This window comes from Aethalodelphis obliquidens, unplaced genomic scaffold, assembly GCF_003676395.1.
Source record: "Aethalodelphis obliquidens isolate GAN/ISIS:26980383/991018 unplaced genomic scaffold, ASM367639v1 scaffold18, whole genome shotgun sequence".
NCBI classification, from domain to species: Eukaryota; Metazoa; Chordata; class Mammalia; order Artiodactyla; family Delphinidae; genus Aethalodelphis; species Aethalodelphis obliquidens.
In genome coordinates this window covers 30,944,440-30,963,069 of record NW_020837962.1, presented here as the reverse complement: position 1 = coordinate 30,963,069, position 18,630 = coordinate 30,944,440, and the positions used below count along the sequence as shown (strand labels likewise).

At 44.7% G+C, this 18,630-nt stretch overlaps 1 protein-coding gene across 6 annotated transcripts in view; it reads right to left on the bottom strand.

Annotated features, from left to right (window-relative positions):
• Positions 1-5,540: 5,540 nt before the first annotated feature.
• Positions 5,541-18,630, bottom strand: part of RASSF2 (Ras association domain family member 2) — a 49,303-nt gene continuing 36,213 nt past the window's right edge. For all 6 annotated transcript variants that reach the window (XM_027118234.1, XM_027118235.1, XM_027118232.1 and 3 more), the window contains 6 exons: positions 15,448-15,608; positions 14,095-14,196; positions 12,570-12,621; positions 11,962-12,083; positions 10,661-10,758; positions 5,541-9,501 (listed from right to left, as the gene is read on the bottom strand). In XM_027118234.1, the coding sequence (XP_026974035.1) occupies positions 9,432-9,501; positions 10,661-10,758; positions 11,962-12,083; positions 12,570-12,621; positions 14,095-14,196; positions 15,448-15,608 (605 nt within the window). In that variant the 3' untranslated portion in view covers positions 5,541-9,431. The remainder of the gene's footprint in view (positions 9,502-10,660; positions 10,759-11,961; positions 12,084-12,569; positions 12,622-14,094; positions 14,197-15,447; positions 15,609-18,630) is intronic.

The following is an 18,630-nucleotide window of genomic DNA, read 5'->3' as shown; positions in this document are numbered from 1 at the left end:
TTAGGGTCATGTAGAGCTGTTTGAGTTAGTTTAGGGTCACATGGGATAATTTGGGGCTTAGGATTTTAAGCATCATTTAAGAAACCTGAGGATGTTTAGTGCTGCTTAGGATTTAGGGTCTAGTTTTGTTTAGGATCTTTGAGGACATTTTAGAATGTAGGGTTGTTTTAGTTTTCTTAGGATCCTTTGGGGCCATCCAGGTTTATGTGACTTCTCTCCTTGTTGTTCAGAGTGTGATTTGTGAACCAGCAACAATGGCATCCCCTGAGAGTTTGATAGTAAGACAGGGTCTCAAGCCCCACCTCAGATCTACAGAATCAACATCTTAACAAGATTCCCTCAAGAAGGCCTCTCTTCTAGCACAGTGCAGGGTCATGTGGGACCATTGCCAGTCATTAGAGCTTTAGGGTTTTTAGACACATTAGCCATTGGGTCATTGAAATTATTGGATTCTTTAAAGTCCTTAGAATTAGGGTCATTTTCATCATTCAGGGTATTTTATGTATTTAGAGTTAGGATCATTTAGGAGGCAAAATATTGAAGGGCTTCTAGATATTTCCAGTGTTTAGCTTCTACTTGGATTGCTTAGAGTTTTGAAGGATGTTTTATATCATTTGGCATCATTTAAAGTCATTGACATTCACTTAGGGCTTAAGTCATTTTGAGTAATTTACTTCTCTTCAGGATCTTCAAGATTATTTGAAGTCTTAGGCCATTTCAGGTATTTAGGATCACCAAGGGTTTAGGATCATTTGCAGTAATTTATGGTCCATTTGCAGTGATTTGTGGCCCATCGGATAGTTTGGGATGTTCCAAAGTCATTTTAGGGAGTTCCCTAGTGGCCTAGTGCTTAGAATTCCAGGCTTTCACTGCCATGGCCATGAGGCACAGCCAGAAGCAAAGAAAAGAAAAGTCATTTTAAGAGGGATTATAGTGATTGTGATAAAGAATTTGGGTCAAGACCTTGAGGTTGTTAACCTTGGTGGTCTTCGCATTTTGAGGTCTTTGTGTTTGGGGTACATCTGGATATTCATTTGTTCATTGCACAAATATTATCAAGGTGCCTACCAAGAGTCATGTCCTACTTTGGGTGTTGAGGTTACCCTCATAGAGTTTGGGTTCTAGTGGAGAAAATAAATAAATCAACGATGCCACCTGAAGTTCAAAACCACTGGCATGGAATTTACAAGGATCTTCAGGATCCTCGAGTTTTTCTAGGGTGGGGAGATTCTAAGGGCATTTTAGGATCACTTAGGATCATTTGAGTTATTTTAGTATTATTTATTGTTGGAAGAGTGTGCATATGTTTTTAGGGTGCTGGTAGATACCTGATTAAATTTATCAATTTATTTGATAATTATCTGAGTCACTCCAGGAAGAATCTTCAATGCCACTATCCCCAGACATTATCTTCCCTAAAGCCCTTGGGAAAAGTACTTTGAGGGAATGTAGGTCAAACCTCCCGGCTCAGACCTCCAGGTGCATGAGACAGGATCGGGAAATAGGGAGTGTCCTGTGTGCTAGAGTGGGGTGAAGCATACATTTATCCAGAATCTACCATAAAAGGCTTTGATTAGCCAAGCAGGCCTTGCTTCTGGTACCCAATTCTTTATAAAGAGAACTTCAGAATGTGAGAAACTGAAAGCAGAGCAATCTGATGGTATATTCTGGTGAACCTCAGGTTTCCAGAATTCATGATAGGCATTTTTTTTCTCCTTTTGAAAGCTTTTGCTTGTCCAGTTCCTGAAAGGAGCATTGAGAGTACAATTAGAAAGTGAGTTTGGTGTCCAGTGTGACTGAGACTAAACACAGGGAGCTCCTGAGTTTCTCACAAGGAGACTCCATCCTTCAGCACAGTCAAGACATCAGAGTGGCTGGTTTTCTCAAAGACCTTAGAACTATGGATGTGATCTTTCCATTCTGGTGTCTGTATGTGTGTGTGTGTGGTGCGTGTACATCGCACACACACACACACATATGGTTTTGGCATATAGAGACTGCATTTCAGTTGCACGATGGGCCTCGTGTTACAACGGGATTTTGAAGTCTTGTGCTTAGAGAAAACTGACACTGGCAGGGAGATGAGAGCCTAGTTGGCTTTAATCCTCTGGCCATTGTTTTCATTGTTTTGTGTTTTTACATTTACATGTGCTTTTGGACACACTAAACAGGAAATTTTAATCCAAAAGCCAATGTAGGGAATTCCCTGGCAGTCCAGTGGTTAGGACTCTGAGCTTCCACTACAGGGGGCACGGGTTGCATCCTTGGTAGGGGAACAGAGATCCCCCAAGCCATGTGCCGTCAAAAAAAAAAAAAAAAAATCCAATGTAATAGAAGCATAAAGAAAACATAATCTCACCACTCCAAGGTAACTTTTTCAATAGGCTTTTATATATAGGCCTGCAATCATACTGAACATGCAATTTTATTCACTTTATGTAATGTTTTCCAATGTTTCTAAATAAATGTATAATTATACTTTTAATGGCTGCATAATACCCATGTTTATGGTTTTTATTTTACCTGCAGCATTATCACAGAAGGAAAGAAGAAAGAAAGAAAAAGTCCTACTCGGCTTTGGCTTTTTTTTGATTGAGGTATACCTACTTGGCTTTTTATTGGGATTAATTAGATCAATTTGAAGAGAGTTGCTATCTTTCCAATTCATAAATGAAGTATATCTTTCCATTTTTAAATTTTATTTTATGATCTTTTATTGCTGATACATAGAAATAAAATTAATTTGTATATAGTCACATTGTTTTAGCAACTTTGTAAAATCAATTTATTGTTTCTAATAACTTCTCTCTAGATTATTATGACCACTTTAAATTCCACTTTTATTTGTTGGTTTCTTTTAATGGGTCATGGATGTTGTAGTTTGCTCTTTTTGCTTAGTTAACTTAAGGGTTTTGGCCAAACTACTTATATTAATTTTTGTGACGACTCATGTTATTGCCAAAATTTGGTGAAGGAACTTTTTAAGTTAAACAATACATTACATTTCTGTAAGTATGTCCCTTGCCTTTAAAAATCTTTCTTTGGGGTCATTTTGGATTCCAGGCTTTTTATGGCCCCAGACATTCAATATTGGCTATGTGTGGGAGTTCTCATCAGCATTTTGTTCCTGAAATTACACTCCAGACATCTCTGAGACATAATTATTCCCATTAGTAAGACAGCCCATGCTGTCCTGTTCCTTCTGATCCAAGCTTTGGCACAAGCTACCCTCCGGGAGCCCAGGTTTCTCTCAGTGGAGGATATTTTAAGAGACCCAAATATAGGTGCTGCTGATCCCTTAGATGGTTCTGCAGACACGGGTAGTGTGACATTCAAAGTCACAAGTTAGTGCTAATGTACCCAGTTTTAAAACTCCAAAAGAAAAATGGATTTTGCTCTAATGCAAGAACATTTAAATCAGCATTATCAAAACAGTGATATATAAAATATCCATATTATATTCTGCCTTCCACCGAAACATCGGTTTAGATTTCAGTTCTAGCCTAAAGCTTAAACTTAACATTTAAATTCCAAATTACAGCTTTTCTTAAAAATCTCACATATTAAAATTGTGATAAGCTGCCTTTTGGCCAATGCATAGAGTGACCATATATATCATCCACAATGGGACATTTTGAGAGCAAAAGGGGGTGCTATTAATAGTTACACTAGAGCAACAGACATAAATTGGAATTGTCCTGAGCAAACCAGGACTTACAGCCCCTACCAATGAGCCCATAGTTTTAAAACTTCTAAACTTATGTACTTAAAAAGTATATATTTATAAGGTATTATTTCTATAAAGTTAATTTACATAGTTATTGTTATATAATTACATACTTAAATAAAAGTAATCATTTTTATTTTGTTTGGTTGGGTTTTTTTCTCCCCTGCATTCCCCCCACCTCCTGTTTTTCTTGGTTTTAAAATGAAAAGAGCAATGTCAATTTTATCCAAGTTCAATTTTCAGTAGGTTTGCTTGCATCTAAAGCATTCCAGCAAAACCTACTCAAATGTATTCAGAACTTTAAAGTCTGGTGCTCACAGCAAACTCCATTCAGTAAGAGCTTCATTACCTAAAATGGATACCAATAAATTATTTCATAAAATCTGTTTTCATAAGGCAAGACAAAAACTGCCGACTCCTTTGGCAGCGGCTATTAGTATTTGTTGGGTGACTTCAGGCACTCTTAAATTCTATAAAGTTTACTGCCTGATTTGGGGTCTTGGTGGGGCCCCAAACAGACCATTTATCTTTTGTTTATGTTGCCTACATCCACATACTGTACAGTACAAAAACCTCACTGCCTTGGAAGTGTTACCTTGGAAGTGTCTCCTCATCTATTTCACTTAGTTTAGTTAATTCAGCACCTAAAAAGCTACTGCTTGGAGTGAAAACTCTAAATGTAAGAAATCAAAACAACAATTAAAGGGGAACCACCATTATCCAAACTTTTCTCTCTTTTTAAGTACCTATAAGCATTGTTCGGCAGCATTGATAAAAATCTTGTCTTGGTTGCTACCTTTTTCTAGAGGCCAAATTATGTTGGTCACTCTTTATGCTCCATGGCCAGATTTCCTAGAAAGACAACTGTCAATCACATATTTAAATGTTATGAACCAGCCACACAACGTCTCTCTGTGTTTGTTAGAGTTCTCCAGAGAAACAGAACCAATAGGATGGAGAGAGATGATAGATAGATAGATGATAGATAGATAGATAGATAGATAGATGATAGGGATCTACTTTAAGGAACTGGTTCATGCAATTGTGAGAGCTGGGAAGTCCAAAATCTGAAGGGTAGGCTGGCAATCTGGAGGCCCAGAGAAGAGCCAATGTTGCAGCTGAAGTCCAAAGGCAGACTGGAGGCAGAATTCCCTCTCCCTCAGGTGAGTCAGTGTTTTTCTGTTACAGCCTTCAATTGATTGGATGAGGCCCACCCACATTATGGAGGGTAATTTGCTTTACTCAAAGTCTATTGACTTAAATGTTACTCTCATCTAAAAACACCATCACAGCAACACCCAGACTAGTGTTTGACCAAATATCTGGGTACCATGACCTAGCCAAGTCGCACATAAAATTAACCATCACACTTGTCTCACACCATAGCGTGGAACTTGGGCCCTAGTCTAAAGGTCTTAGGCTTGGCAACCCCTGGGGGGTTGTGCCTCCAACAGAGGCAAGCCCAGGTCCCCAAACCCTGACAGTGGCTTGGTCATTTTACAGATGAGGAAACCAAGTCCTAGAAAAAGGTTCAGTGAATTGGCCCCAACAAGCCAAGGGTAGAGTTAGGACAAAAATCCAGCCTCACTGAATAGCTGTCCGCAGCTGTTTCTACAATTCTTGGCTCCACCAGGGCCTGAACTCAAGATTCAAAGGGAATTTTCTCATTTCACTTCCTTTTTGGAACATTAGAACCAAGTCAGAGTGCCAGTCAAACCATAAACTCTGAAAAGAAAATCAAAGTGTCTCCTGGATGCACCTTCACTTTCCCATCCCCAACCCTCCTGTAATGCAGCGGACACGCACACACCTGTCCGCCGGGGACTTCTCTTTGAAAGTGCTTTATTCAACAAGATCTAAGTCAGGTGCTTTAAAACATATCAAAATGTTACAGAAATTCACAGCTCCCTACTGAGGACTTGCCAAGTTACATTAAGATACCTAAACACATCAGTTTATAACTTCAGAACCAAACATTGAACGAGGTCATGTACCATTGCTCGAAAAGCAAGTTATGATTAAGAAGAAAGATACTTCACAAAGCTAAATCAAGTGAGGAAACCCTTAAGAAACACTAGCAGTAACACACCAGGAACCATCAGCCTGGGAAACGGGTCTGCAATCGCCGGGGAGACTCCACAGGAAAACTGAGGCTCTCCTTTCACAGCTTGCCCATGTCTGGTGCCTGGCTATAACACAGGGGGCGCTGTGACCTCCCATGACAGGGTAAACACTGTCAATTCCCTCTGAAAGAAGGGGTGCCACATTTGTCTTTATTTTTACCTCTCTAGGAGATCATTCTTCATCTCATCTGCCTCCAACAAGACTTTGTGTAAAACAATTTTCAGAGGCTTGACTCGAGAATCTGTACTGCTGCAACAGGTGTTCAAGGAGATCTCTGCCTCCTACCTTGGCCCTCACATCATGGTTTTGTCACTATGAGGCACTGGAATTCCTTTGTTCATATAGGAATTTCTCTTGGAGATGTATCTATGGCACCATGTTCTCTGTGCTACAGAGCTTTGAAATAGTTTTATTTTTTAAAGAGAGCTTCTCTTTCCTTAAGAGAGCTTCCTGCTTTTCTCTGGTCCATTTCTCCTTCCAACCTCCTAACACTGAAATAACAGCCCAACTCCAAAGAAAAGAATTCTTGTCAAGACATGTTTGCATCTGAGAACAGAGTTTGTTTCTTGAGTGTTTTTGTTTGTTTGTTTTGGTCTTTATATCCTAAAGTCTTATCTACAGAGATAAAATGTCTTTATCTGGAGGTCCCTAGGAGAGAGTATTGTTTTCTTTCTGGTAGAGAGGAGGGAAGGGTGAAAATATTTCTCCTTGAAGTCTCAGACCAAAACCTCAACCTCAGGGCTCAGCATTTGTCACAGGGGTAGGTGGCTAATCCGAGATTCTTCCACCTCAACCTCAACTCACAAAGTCCACAAGTCTGGAGACCAGTGTACACATTCCTCACCAGTTTGCACAGGCAAACCTATTGTTTGTGCTTTTCAATCCCTCCCCAAGGTAACCACTCCCCCCCACCACAAAATTTAACTCCTCACCTTCCCACTAATGTGATGACTAAGAATGTGACCTTGTGCTTAATTCCATCATCACCAGGGGGACTGGATCCCCTTCCCAACGATAAACTCAGGTTTTTCCTTCATTTGATCACCTTGTAACATAAGCCCCTGGAAAAAGACTCAGATGTGGCTATGCCGCTTTTCACAAGTGAGGAAAAACCCTGTAAATTGGCCTTTTTGTTCTTCGCACGATTTCAGGTTCATTGCACACAATTACATAAACCCACACAAATCAGTCCAGGAGTTCAAAGCTGCAAGGCCATGTGATACCAGTGAGAAAATCCAGCTCCACGTCACAGCAGAGGGTCTCTATTTCAGTTGCTGCTATTTCAAAGAACCTTTCCAAAATTCCTGACTGGGTCATTAGTACGTGAGAAATGATTTCTAAACAGGGTGAGCCAAAATGGAAAAGTGCGGCCTGCATTAAGTGGAATGTATCATGTAAGATGCGATTTCCCCTCAATTCCATCCCAACCCCCCATCTTTAAAAAGCCAAGTCTACCTCAGTATCACTTTCTGAGAAAGTGATCTGGCAAATCTGACATTTTGCAACACTCCCATATTTACCACTATCATATTGCTAGTGCAAATTAAAGAGAACTTTGATAAACCAAAAATGGCTGTCCAATAAAAGTTAGCCATTAGTAATTTGCTTTGTGGAAAATTTTTTCCCTAGCCACTCAAGGAAGATTACTGGGGCCAACAAAGGCTTTGAACATTCAAAATAAAAATAACCGGAAGAAAATTTTCCAAGTCATTTCTCAAATGCAAAACTCAGGAAGTATGTTTGCATTCACAAAACTGCCCTTTCCCATCTGTAACAAAGGAAGCCTCTCCCCGGGCCCCCATTTTTTTCTGTGCATTTTGCAGAAGCCCACTGAGGTGTATGATTGAGGCTAAGGCCCTCCAGATTTCCAGTCCATCCCCCACAGGGCTGGTGGCTCTCCCCACAGAGGAGGTAAGCTTGCTAAGAGACCCTCAGCAAAATGCCAGGTAGCAGCATGCCATCCTTTTGAAAGTTAACAGTGAGACTACATGGAAGCCACAGGGGCAGGTAGGGGGCAAGGGTGCCTGGGCAGGAACAGCTCTGCTGCAAAGGTCCACTGTCCTTGCAGGCACGGATCAGTGGCTCTTCTTTCCTCAACTGCCCAGCTCTCCAAACCTTCTTTGGAGAAGAGGTGGAGAACAGATGGGGAGCTTCCCTACCACAACAAGGCTCAGTGTTAGGAGCTTCTGGCCTTGCTTGGTTGACCTCCACAGCCAGGCACCTGCTCCAAGCATCTATCTGTCGCTCTTCAAACAGTATCCGTTGTACTGGAGCTGAGCTACCTGGCGATCTTACCAATGGGGGCCCAGAAGGACAGACTCTTCCTGCCCTTCCCCCTCCATTGGAATCTCTCTAAAGGTCACCCAGGTGGCTGCTCAGAGAAGCTGAGAGAGAAGCTCCATCCTATCTACACACTCTCATGGGGCAGCCCAAGAAGTATCCCTTAACCCCACACTTGGTCAGTAGCAGGACAAGTCTTCATTCTTAGAGTCCATCTCCACACACGACGTGAGGGCAACTTGCAAAAATCCAGTGGTTGTAAAGTATTAAGCCTTGACTTTGCAAACGCAGGGCCTCAGCTCCAAGTGCAAGAAGACCACTGGATATGAAAATGGGCTGGGTTTACAGGCACCTGTCATTCTGCGAGGAGCCTCCACATTTCTCTAAGGAGGGAAACTTCCCAGCCATACAAGACCAGGCGCCATGTACAAACCAGTGAGGCCTGTTTCATAAGATACTTCTTTCCACTCAGGGAGGCCCCAAAGAGTTGGGGTCATCAGCTTGGCATGCTGAGACAAACATCAGGCTCCCCTATCTCCTAGAGGTAGCCAGGGAGGTGGGGGCGGAGGCAGAATCCATTCTTTACTGGCATCCACACAGACCATCACATATGTCCTTGTTATTTAAAACTATTGAAGTTTCCAGTGTAAAAACCTGTGGGCTTATTGCATCTACCCCACTGATGGTTTATCTTTTTCTTTCCATCAGAACTGCCCCAAGGGCATGGTTTGTTAATTAATTTGTTAACTGCCAAGGATCTCACACTTGCAGATCTTTCCTAGGGATACAGGGAGAGTATCTATTAACATAAAAATACCCCAAATGGTGAGTTTGCTGGGCCCACTTCCCCTTCTAAACACAAGCAGACATGTATGGCTGCTCCCTGGCACTTGAGGGGAGAAATCTTTTCTTCAACCTAAAACCCCTCAGATCGGTGACTCCTCTGATTTTCCTGCCCACAAGCAGAATATCTGCCAGCCTCATAGCACCTGTGCTGGCTGCTTGGAATTGAATTGCATGTGAATATATCATGTGGGCATGTGGATGTGTACCATGTGCACACACACGTGCACACACACATTTTGGGTTCTTCTTATAATAAAAATGGAAAGTCCTCGTGAGTAAAGGAAAGGAGCAGGGAAAAAAAGGTCAGGGAGTTAGTTGTCTGCTGGCTTCTCCATGGTGGTTTGGGAGCTGGAAAGGTTTGCATTTAAACGTTTCCATGGAAGGCACCCAGCTTCCTGTGAGTCTTCTCAGGTCAACAATGCCCTCCACGGCGTCTGGATCCCCTCCCTGTGGCTCAGATTGTTGCTGGGGTCTCGGCTATCTCCTCCAGCCTCTGCCGAATCATTAGCCGGAGCACGGTGTACCTGGGGACAGAACAGCTTCGGTGGAGAGCAGAAAGCAACACACTCCTTCTCATGACCCTCCCCCATCACTTGGGTCACAGTGTGGGCCAAGTGTCCCAACCCTTTGCTTCTCTCACTGGCCCACTCTTGAACCACTTCGTTACTTGTGTTCATTTCCACAACAGGATGAAAGGGACTGAAGAGGCTCACTCCAAGCTAATTATTTTACTATGACTAAAAAGTCTGGGGAAGAAGAATGAGAAGGTGAAATAACAAGAACAGTAATAGGGATTCCCTTTGTTGAGTGTTTACTCTGCTCAAGGCACTATGCATAGAGTATCATATAATCCTCACCTAGGCTGGACCATATGAAATTGCCATTACTTTTACCACTTTGGGGGAGCCTACAAAAATGACAACTTCATAAGGTTCAATCTAATATCAGTATCTGCCTTTTGCCAAAGACACTATAGCAACTACCAGGCATGGAGGTCCATGGCTTAGTGGTGAGTATGGTTTTTTCATCCCTTCCCTGAATTATGGTAATTCAGATACTGGAGTGGGCACTGTTAATGCAGGGCTAACGTGGCTTTGCACTGCACAGCAAAACTATTTTTAAAGTTTGGCACATAGTAAGTGTTCAATAAATGTTAACTGCTATCATATTATTATCATCAACACAGAAAATGTAGCATTGACTTTAGAGGCAAAAAAATCAATTTTTCTGCCATATCTATGAAACGCAGCTCTACTTTATGACTAAACATGACCAAAAAATAACAAAATCCTCCCCAGAACGAAGTTTTAGTACTGGACTTTTCAACCCAAATGCAATTTCCAGAAGAGAAATGTTAAAAAGGGAGAAAGGATGTGAGGAAGGGATTTTAGGGTTACTCTGCTTAAATTTCCACTGCCGAGACAACCTTCCTGAAATCCTTGGAACAATTTTATGTCCCACATCAAAATGAGAAGTTGAACGAGAAGCAGAACGACCAACACACCGATGTTTCAAGTCCCCACCTGAGATCTGAGATCTGGCATTGTCAATGGGAAGCCCCCTGAACACAGTCCCAGGCCCAGACGGCAGCTCCTCACAGCCCCTGCAAGGTTCCTGAACAGAGACTCTTCTCACTGAGGCCTCAGGAGAAACCCAACCAGCCACCCCAGGGGCTATGCTTACTTGCGCATCAGCTTCTTTACTTCCCGATCTTCTTCCTCTTGGAGCTTCTGAATGAAGCTTTTAAGGACAGGCATCTCAAACTTTATATACTGAGCCACCTGGGGAGAAAAAAGTAAGTCTGGGGTGCAAGACCCCTCCCAGCACTATTCTAATTTTTTTTGGCATCTCTCTCATATAAGGCACAAAGCCTTGGGAAATCTATTTCTGCACTAATCCGGGATTTCCTTAAAGGCAGGAGCCAAGCCTCATTCTTCTCAAGGCTGGTATAGAGTCTATGATGAAGATCACTTCATTTACATGATAACTTCATCTCATAACTTCTCATTTTTCATCTCATGTATCCAATCCATGAGAGGTGATGTCAAACATAGAAAAGCACTTTCTCTTGTCAGGCATGCAGAGAAGACTGGAACACATAATATTCAATAAACCTCTCTGCTCTCCCCTAAGAGAAATTAAGGAACCACGGCTCAGAATGATGATTTGTGCCTCAAGGCTCAAACAGGCATCCAAATGTGAACTGCCTCCTGAGAGGCTATAAGCCTGGGGGTGGCTCCCAGGTGAGCTGAAGTTAAGCAGCCACTCTTCCTCCCTCACCAGAACCCTCACCCTGTTCTACCAACTCTTCTCTGTGGGAGAAGTATGTTTCTTCACGCTGTTAATGGTGGGCTCAGCTATGTGACTTGCTCTGGCCAATGGAATGGGTGTGTGGATGTGATATACATAAAATCCAGGTGGGGGCTTCAAAGGAGCTTACATGGTTTCTTGCATTCCAGCCATCTGCCATGAGAAGCATACCTAGGTAGCCACTGCCTCTTACCCTCGGTCTCTGAATAAGACATGCAATGTCTACCTGAACTGAACCCACAATCTAAAGCAGAACCGCTGCTACCAGCCTACAGAATCTGGAGCAAGAAAGTAAATGTTTACTGTTGTAAGTGACTAAGACTTGGGGAAGTTTGTTGCTATAGCAAAAGCTATAAAATCACTGCTAACTCTTTGAAGTTGCTTGGAAAAGGTTTGCAGAAACTTTTCAGCCCTCTTAAGTACCCCAGAAAGCCTCAAGAAATTTATTCCTTCTATGGAAATCATTTTGTGCCTGAGCTTTCTTAACCCCCACAGGGCACACCCTCAACCTAGCTTCTGCATTCATTATTGTTTCAAGAAAACCTGGTGTTGAGAAATAGCAACAAAACAGGGCCTGATCATTGGTCAAAAAGCCAAGCTATACCCCAGTTGTAGTTTATCCAACCAAATCCCCCACCCTCCGGGGACAGACATCTGACTGAAAAGGGACTCACATCATAGGTGACTTCCTCCACCTGGTCCTTCTCCATAAGGAACACTTTGGAGACTTGCTCACATGGGCCCTGGAGGATCCGGGCAATCAGGGGGTAATCAGTGTTCTTCAGCTTCTGTTTCTCTGGAACCACACACAGCCAGGAGCAGCCCTGAGTTGCCTGAGGTCTTTCTCACCTTAAGTGGTTGTCAACTCAAGGGCCCAAATGGACCAGGCACCTCAGGAGATGTAGCCATACAAGTCAGGAGACTGATTTGTAAACGAACAATTCAACAGTTCAAAGCAACTGTTACCGCTCCCCTACCCCTCAACAATACTTCCATGCCTCAAGCCCTTTGGAAGATGCTGCATTAGAGAATCTGGTTTTCTCTGTGCTTTGAGAAAATCCAGTTCTTTTTTTAATAGGCAGTTATGTTTTAGGGTTAGTTTACTGACCGTATATGGCATTCCCCGGTGGACTCATCCAGCAAGCTCACCAGCCTTGGAGGCAAACAACATTTGGAAGTTTCCAAAACCCAAGCAACAAGCAAATGAGGCAGAGATTTTTTTTTTAACTTGCTATTTTGAGTTAATTAAAAGTTTTAAGTATACTGTGTTCTTTATACTTACCACCACTGGTATGGACCACATACAAAGCAAACTCTTCCGCTGAGTTCTCGATCTGAATCAGGAAGGAGCAAAAGATACTTGCATATATATGCTTGCATATAAAAGCATATATTTACATATCCTAACTGTGGCCATTTCTTCTTCTTGAACACTGCAAAGCTAAATAAATGATAGGCTCTTTTGAGGGGAGGGCTATTTATCTACAGCATTTAAATGTGGTGAGGAAATGGGGTGGTAACATTATCAATAATAATAGGTAATAAGAGCTAACATTTATTGCACCATGCCAGGCACAGTTCTAACAAACTCTACATGTTTTAACTCATCTAACATGACAACCCAGTGAGAAATAAAATATTGCTTGCCATATCAGTAAACAAAGGATGTCACAGTCATCAGCAATTGCAGCCACCTCCGATGGTGAGCTGGTGAGCCCTGAGACGACTCAGGAAAGAAACAAAGAATACCTGCCATCTTGCAGCCATCAGACTGCAGCCACTCCCAACGGTGAGCCCTGAGGAAACTCAGGGTGAGAAAACAGGATACTGGCCCCCAGTAGCTAAGGTGTGTATCAAAGGAATGATTTCAGTGAGCCCAGACTCTTGCATCTTTCCATATGTAGGAAAACGCTAAATTCCTTAACTTGAGATACCTGATTTTCTTTAATTAACAATAATCTTTTGACATTCAGACTACCTTCCCTTTGTGACAAAACTCCTATGTATCCTAGCTTCCCCTTCACCTCCTTGGAGCAGTCCTCTCAGGGTTACTTGAGATGCTGCCTTCTGGGTTTGAAGTCCTAAGAATATTCGCTGAATAAAACATAACTCTCAACTTTTAGGTTGTGCAATTTTTTTTCAGTTGACACCAGTAATGGGGTCCTGTTAACCTTATTTTACAGATGGTGAGGCAGAAGCACAGGGAGCTTAAGTCACTTGTCCAACTCCTCCAACCAGCAGGTGATAGAGATTCAAACCCAGAGCCTATGCTTTAAACCACTAGGACACACTGGCTTCTGTTAGAAATAAGAATACCTGGTTTCCAAAAGACTTAGAAGGGTATTGTGGAAAACATACAGAGCAACAGGACTTCAAAAACACTCATGCACTATAATTTTCACATCTATTGAAGGCTCATCAAAGTAGGTTCCCCAAATGCACAGAAGTCGATATGTGCACGGAGCCCTGAACCAGTCATCAGGTCCAGGGTCCTTCTCTGGAGGCCCATAAAGCACCTGAGGGCTTCAGTGGCACCAGAATCCCAGTAAGCCTTGTGGAACAGGTTCCCTGGTCTCATCTCCGAGTTTCCACTTCAGTGGGTCTGATCTGGGGCAGAGGGAGGCCTGAGAACCTACTTTTCTAACAAGCTCCCAGGTGATGCTGATGTCGTGGGGTCTAAAGAACCTAAACCCTCTCTGCCCTGTGCCCCCCTTACCACACACTCTCCATAGCCCCCACCTCTACACGTCTGGGGGCCCCAAGGCACACATGCCACTGTCTGAGGCCAGCCAGCAGAGGGAACTTGCCTTAAATTTGTTGAGCAGCAACTTCAGGACCTGTGGAGTGGTCATGGTGCTGTTGATGCGGACATTGGTGATGGAGCCATAGGCCGGCGTGAACACCGACGTCTGTCAATAGAGGGGTCCAGCTCAGAGTGGGTGTACAGACAAGGATGGGGCACTAAAACCCAGGTGTCCTGGCCCTGTTACCTGGGGTAAAGGGACAGGGACAATGGCACTCAACCTGTGCTCCCTGAGAGTCCTCTGTCCCTTACAATATAGAAGCACTGGGCTTTGATGTCAATAAAGAGCCCTGGGCTTTGCCTAGCTCAGGAGCTCGCGCCCACCTCACTGCAGGAGGCTTGAGGGATCTGAGCTTGCCAAACGGCAGCACTGAGGAGAGAAAGAGGACCAGATAAGGGAGGCACTCCCTCCAAATAAAACATGCACAAAGGCCCTTCTACTACGACTTCAACATGAGGAGGTCTGTGACCACTCTTCCATGATGCACTTGTTTCTGGGGCCAGATTCAAACCAAGCAGCAGGAAGGAAGAAGAGTCAGCTAGCTTGGGGTGGGGTGGGTGATCTGAGTTCTGTAGCTCTGTTTCAGGGCAGCCCTTAACTCACAGAGAAGTCAGGCCACATAGCAGCTGGAGGCACATGGTGCAGAAAGAGAGTAACACGTGGATGGGGGGATTTCTGATGAGGGCTGTTTGTAGGGTCATCTCGCATCTCACCCACTGAGCCAGGAAGAAAGGGGGCAGGGCACAACCATTAAAAGAATGACACAGCCATTAAGAACAGGATACCACAAAAACTGGTTAGAACCTACTAGGCCCAAGATGGCAGAAGATTTGACTTCCAGTAGACCTTCACCTCATTATACACTCATTGTAATACATTAGCATCTAAATGACACACCCACTGGTGCCATGACAGTTCCGAGGTCGACTATAGAAGGCCAAAAAGTGGGTGGTGGCCCAATTCATGGAAATCCCCACCCCTTCTCCAAGACAGAATACTCCTCCCACTTACTAGCCTATGAAATTACCCAGCCCATAAAAACTAATCACCCCCACAGCCCAGGGCTGCTCTCATATTCCCAAACGACCCATTGCCTTGGGGCCACCGGACTCACCTGAGACCTAGGACATGACCATCCTCTTGCACCCCATTTTTTCCTACAACAACATCATTTAGGAGGGCTCCTGATCAGGAGGCCCTTATCTCTCTCAGAGCCAGCAGAGCCTGCAGCCCACTCACGACCCAAAGACTGAGTGGCTTCCCAGGAGTCTGCAGCCCTGAGGTGGCAGCTGCCCAGGAAGGGGTTTTGCCCCCACTGGAGCTGGCGCTTGCCCCCTGCCACCCTATCGCCTCTACCTTGTGGTTGTAGAAATGGCCGTTGATGGAGAAGCGGTGGCGTCTGATTCGCCGCTGGTCGCTGGGTGTCCTCACATTGCCACGACGACGTACCCCAACATCACTGCGTGTGCGCATCAGTTGTGGGGTGTCTTCCTGCAGGGACTTCAGGGCCCTGGAGTCTGGGAAGGAAGGGGAAGATGAGTTCTGTCTGCTTGGACCTGGGATGTGGCAGTGTGCACAGAGTACCCTCTTCCGGACCTATGCTACAGCACCTACAGCTTCCTCAAAAATATATTGTATAAAAACAGTATTTCCTGCTGGGGGAAAAACATGATGCATAATTTACCAAGAAGCAGTACAGTGACAAAGTTCAGAGCACAGACTCCTAGGTTCAAACCCCAGCTCCACCACTGTCATTGTAGGCGAGCAAAACTTGCTACCCCCGAATGTCTCTGGCATGCTGAAAACAATCAAGCCCCAAAAGACTGATAACTGAAACATAGCCTGCTATATCAGTAAACAAAGGATATCACGGTCATCAGAGATTGCAGCCACAGGCGATGGTGAGCTGGTTAGCTCTAAGGGGACTCAGGACAGAAAAGAACACCTGCCATCTAGCAGCCATTACACTGCAGCCACTCCCCACGGTGACCCCTGAGGAAACTCAGGAGGTGAAAACACAGGATACTGGCCCCAGATAGCTGAGGTTCCTATCAAAGTAATGATTTCAATGAGCCCAGACTCTTGCATCTTCCCATACACAGAAAAGAGCTAAATTCCTTAACTTGGGATACTGGTTTTCTTTAATTAACAATAATCTTTTGACATTCAAACTACCTGCCCTTTGTTGCAAAACTCCTATGTATCCTAGCTCCCCCTTTGCCTCCTCAGAGCAGTTCTCTCAGGGTTACTTGAGATCCTACCTTCCAGGCTTGGAGTCCTAAGAATATTCGCTGAATAAAACATAACTCTAAACTTTTAGGTTGTGAACAATTTTTCAGTCAAAAAACTCAGGAAGAAACTCTGCCTTTTCCCCTAACTGCCTAAAGAATTTAGATAGCGGGCTTATTACTGGACTAGAGTTATCACCAGAGACATCTGCAAAGAATATGGGCTAAATGTGGAGAGAGAAACTCTTAGAGATCAGAGTCCACCCTGTGTCACACTGTCTTTGAAGGCCCAGCAAACATTTGTTTACCAAACGTTTGTTTTCCATCTCCATGTGAATTGCCTTCCTCCCCTGAAGTCCCAAATCACTACCCCCAACATCCTCTTTTGTCTTTAGCTGAAGATGGCAGTTAAGGTGAGGGCATCATCAATCGGGAAGATGGCGGAAGAGTAAGACGCGGAGATCACCTTCCTCCCCACACATACACCAGAAATACATCTACACGTGGAAAAACTCCTACAGAACACCTGAACGCTGGCAGAAGACCTCAGACCTCTCAAAAGGCAAGAAATTCCCCACGTACCTGGGTAGAGCAAAAGAAAAAAGAATAAACAGAGACAAAAGAATAGGGACGGGTCCTGCACCAGCGGGAGGGAGCTGTGAAGGAGAAAAGGTTACCACACACGCTAGGAAGCCCCTTCGCGGGCGGAGACTGCGGGTGGCGGAGGGGGAAAGCTTCGGAGCCACGGAGGAGAGCACAGCAACAGGGGTGCGGAGGGCAAAGCGGAGAGATTCCCGTACAGAGGATCGGTGCCGACCGGCACTCACCAGCCCAAGAGGCTTGTCTGCTCACCCCGCGGGGCGGGCGGGGCTGGGAGCTGAGGCTCGGACTTCGGAGGGCAGGGAGAGGACTGGGGTTGGAGGTGTGAACACAGCCTGCAGGGGGTTAGTGCACCATGGATAGCCGGGAGGGAGTCTGGGGGAAAGTCTGGACCTGCCGAAGAGGCAAGAGACTTTTTCTTATCTCTTTGTTTTCCTGGTGCGTGAGGAGAGGGGATTAAGAGCGCTGCTTAAAGGAGCTCCAGAGACAGGCGCGAGCCGCGGCTACCAGCGCGGACCCCAGAAACGGGCATGAGACGCTAAGGCTGCTGCTGCCGCCACCAAGAAGCCTGTGTGCGAGCACAGGTCACTCTCCACACCTCCCTTCCGGGAAGCCTGTGCAGCCCGCCACTGCCTGGGTCCCAGGATCCAGGGACAACTTCCCCGGGAGAACGCACTGCGCACCTCAGGCTGGTGCAACGTCCCGCCAGCCTCTGCCGCCGCAGGCTCGCCCCGCATCCGCACCCCTCCCTCCCCCGGCCTGAGTGAGACAGAGCCCCCGAAGCAGCTGCTCCTTTAACCCCATCCTGTCTGAGCGAAGAACAGACGCCCTCAGGGGCCTACATGCAGAGGCGGGGCCAAATCCAAAGCTGAGCCCCAGGAGCTGTGCGAAGAAAGAAGAGAAAGGGAAATCTCTCCCAGCAACCTCAGAAGCATCAGATTAAAGCTCCACAGTCAACTTGATGTACCCTGCATCTGTGGAATACCTGAATAGACAACGAATCATCCCAAATTGAGGAGGTGGACATTGAGAGCAAGATTTATTATTTTTTCTCCTTTTCCTCTTTTTGTGAGTGTGTATGTGTATGCTTCTGTGTGAGATTTTGTCTGTATAGCTTTGTTGTCACCATTTGTCCTAGGGTTCTATTCGTCCTTTTTGTTTGTTTGCTTTTTCTTTAAAAACATTTTTTCTTAATAATTATTTATTTTAATAACTTTATTTTGTTTTATCTTACTTTATTTTATTTTATCCTCTTTCTTGCTTTTCTTCCTTCCTTCCTTCCTTCCTTCTTTCTTTCTACTTTTTCTCCCTTTTATTCTGAGCCGTGTGGATGAAAGTCTCTTGGTGCTGCAGCCAGGAGTCAGTGCTGGGCCTCTGAGTGGGAGAGCCAACTTCAGGACACTGGTCCACAAGAGACCTCCCAGCTCCACATAATATCAAACGGTGAAAATCTCCCAGAGATCTCCATCTCAACACCAGCACCCAGCTTCACTCAACGACCAGCAAGCTACAGTGCTGGACACCCTATGCCAAACAACTAGCAAGACAGAAACACAACCCCACCCATTAGCACAAAGGTTGCCTAAAATCATAATAAGTCCACAGACACTCCAAAATACACCACCAGACGTGGACCTGCCCACCAGAAAGACAAGATCCAGCCTCATCCACCACAACACAGGCACTAGTCCCCTCCACCAGGAAGCCTACA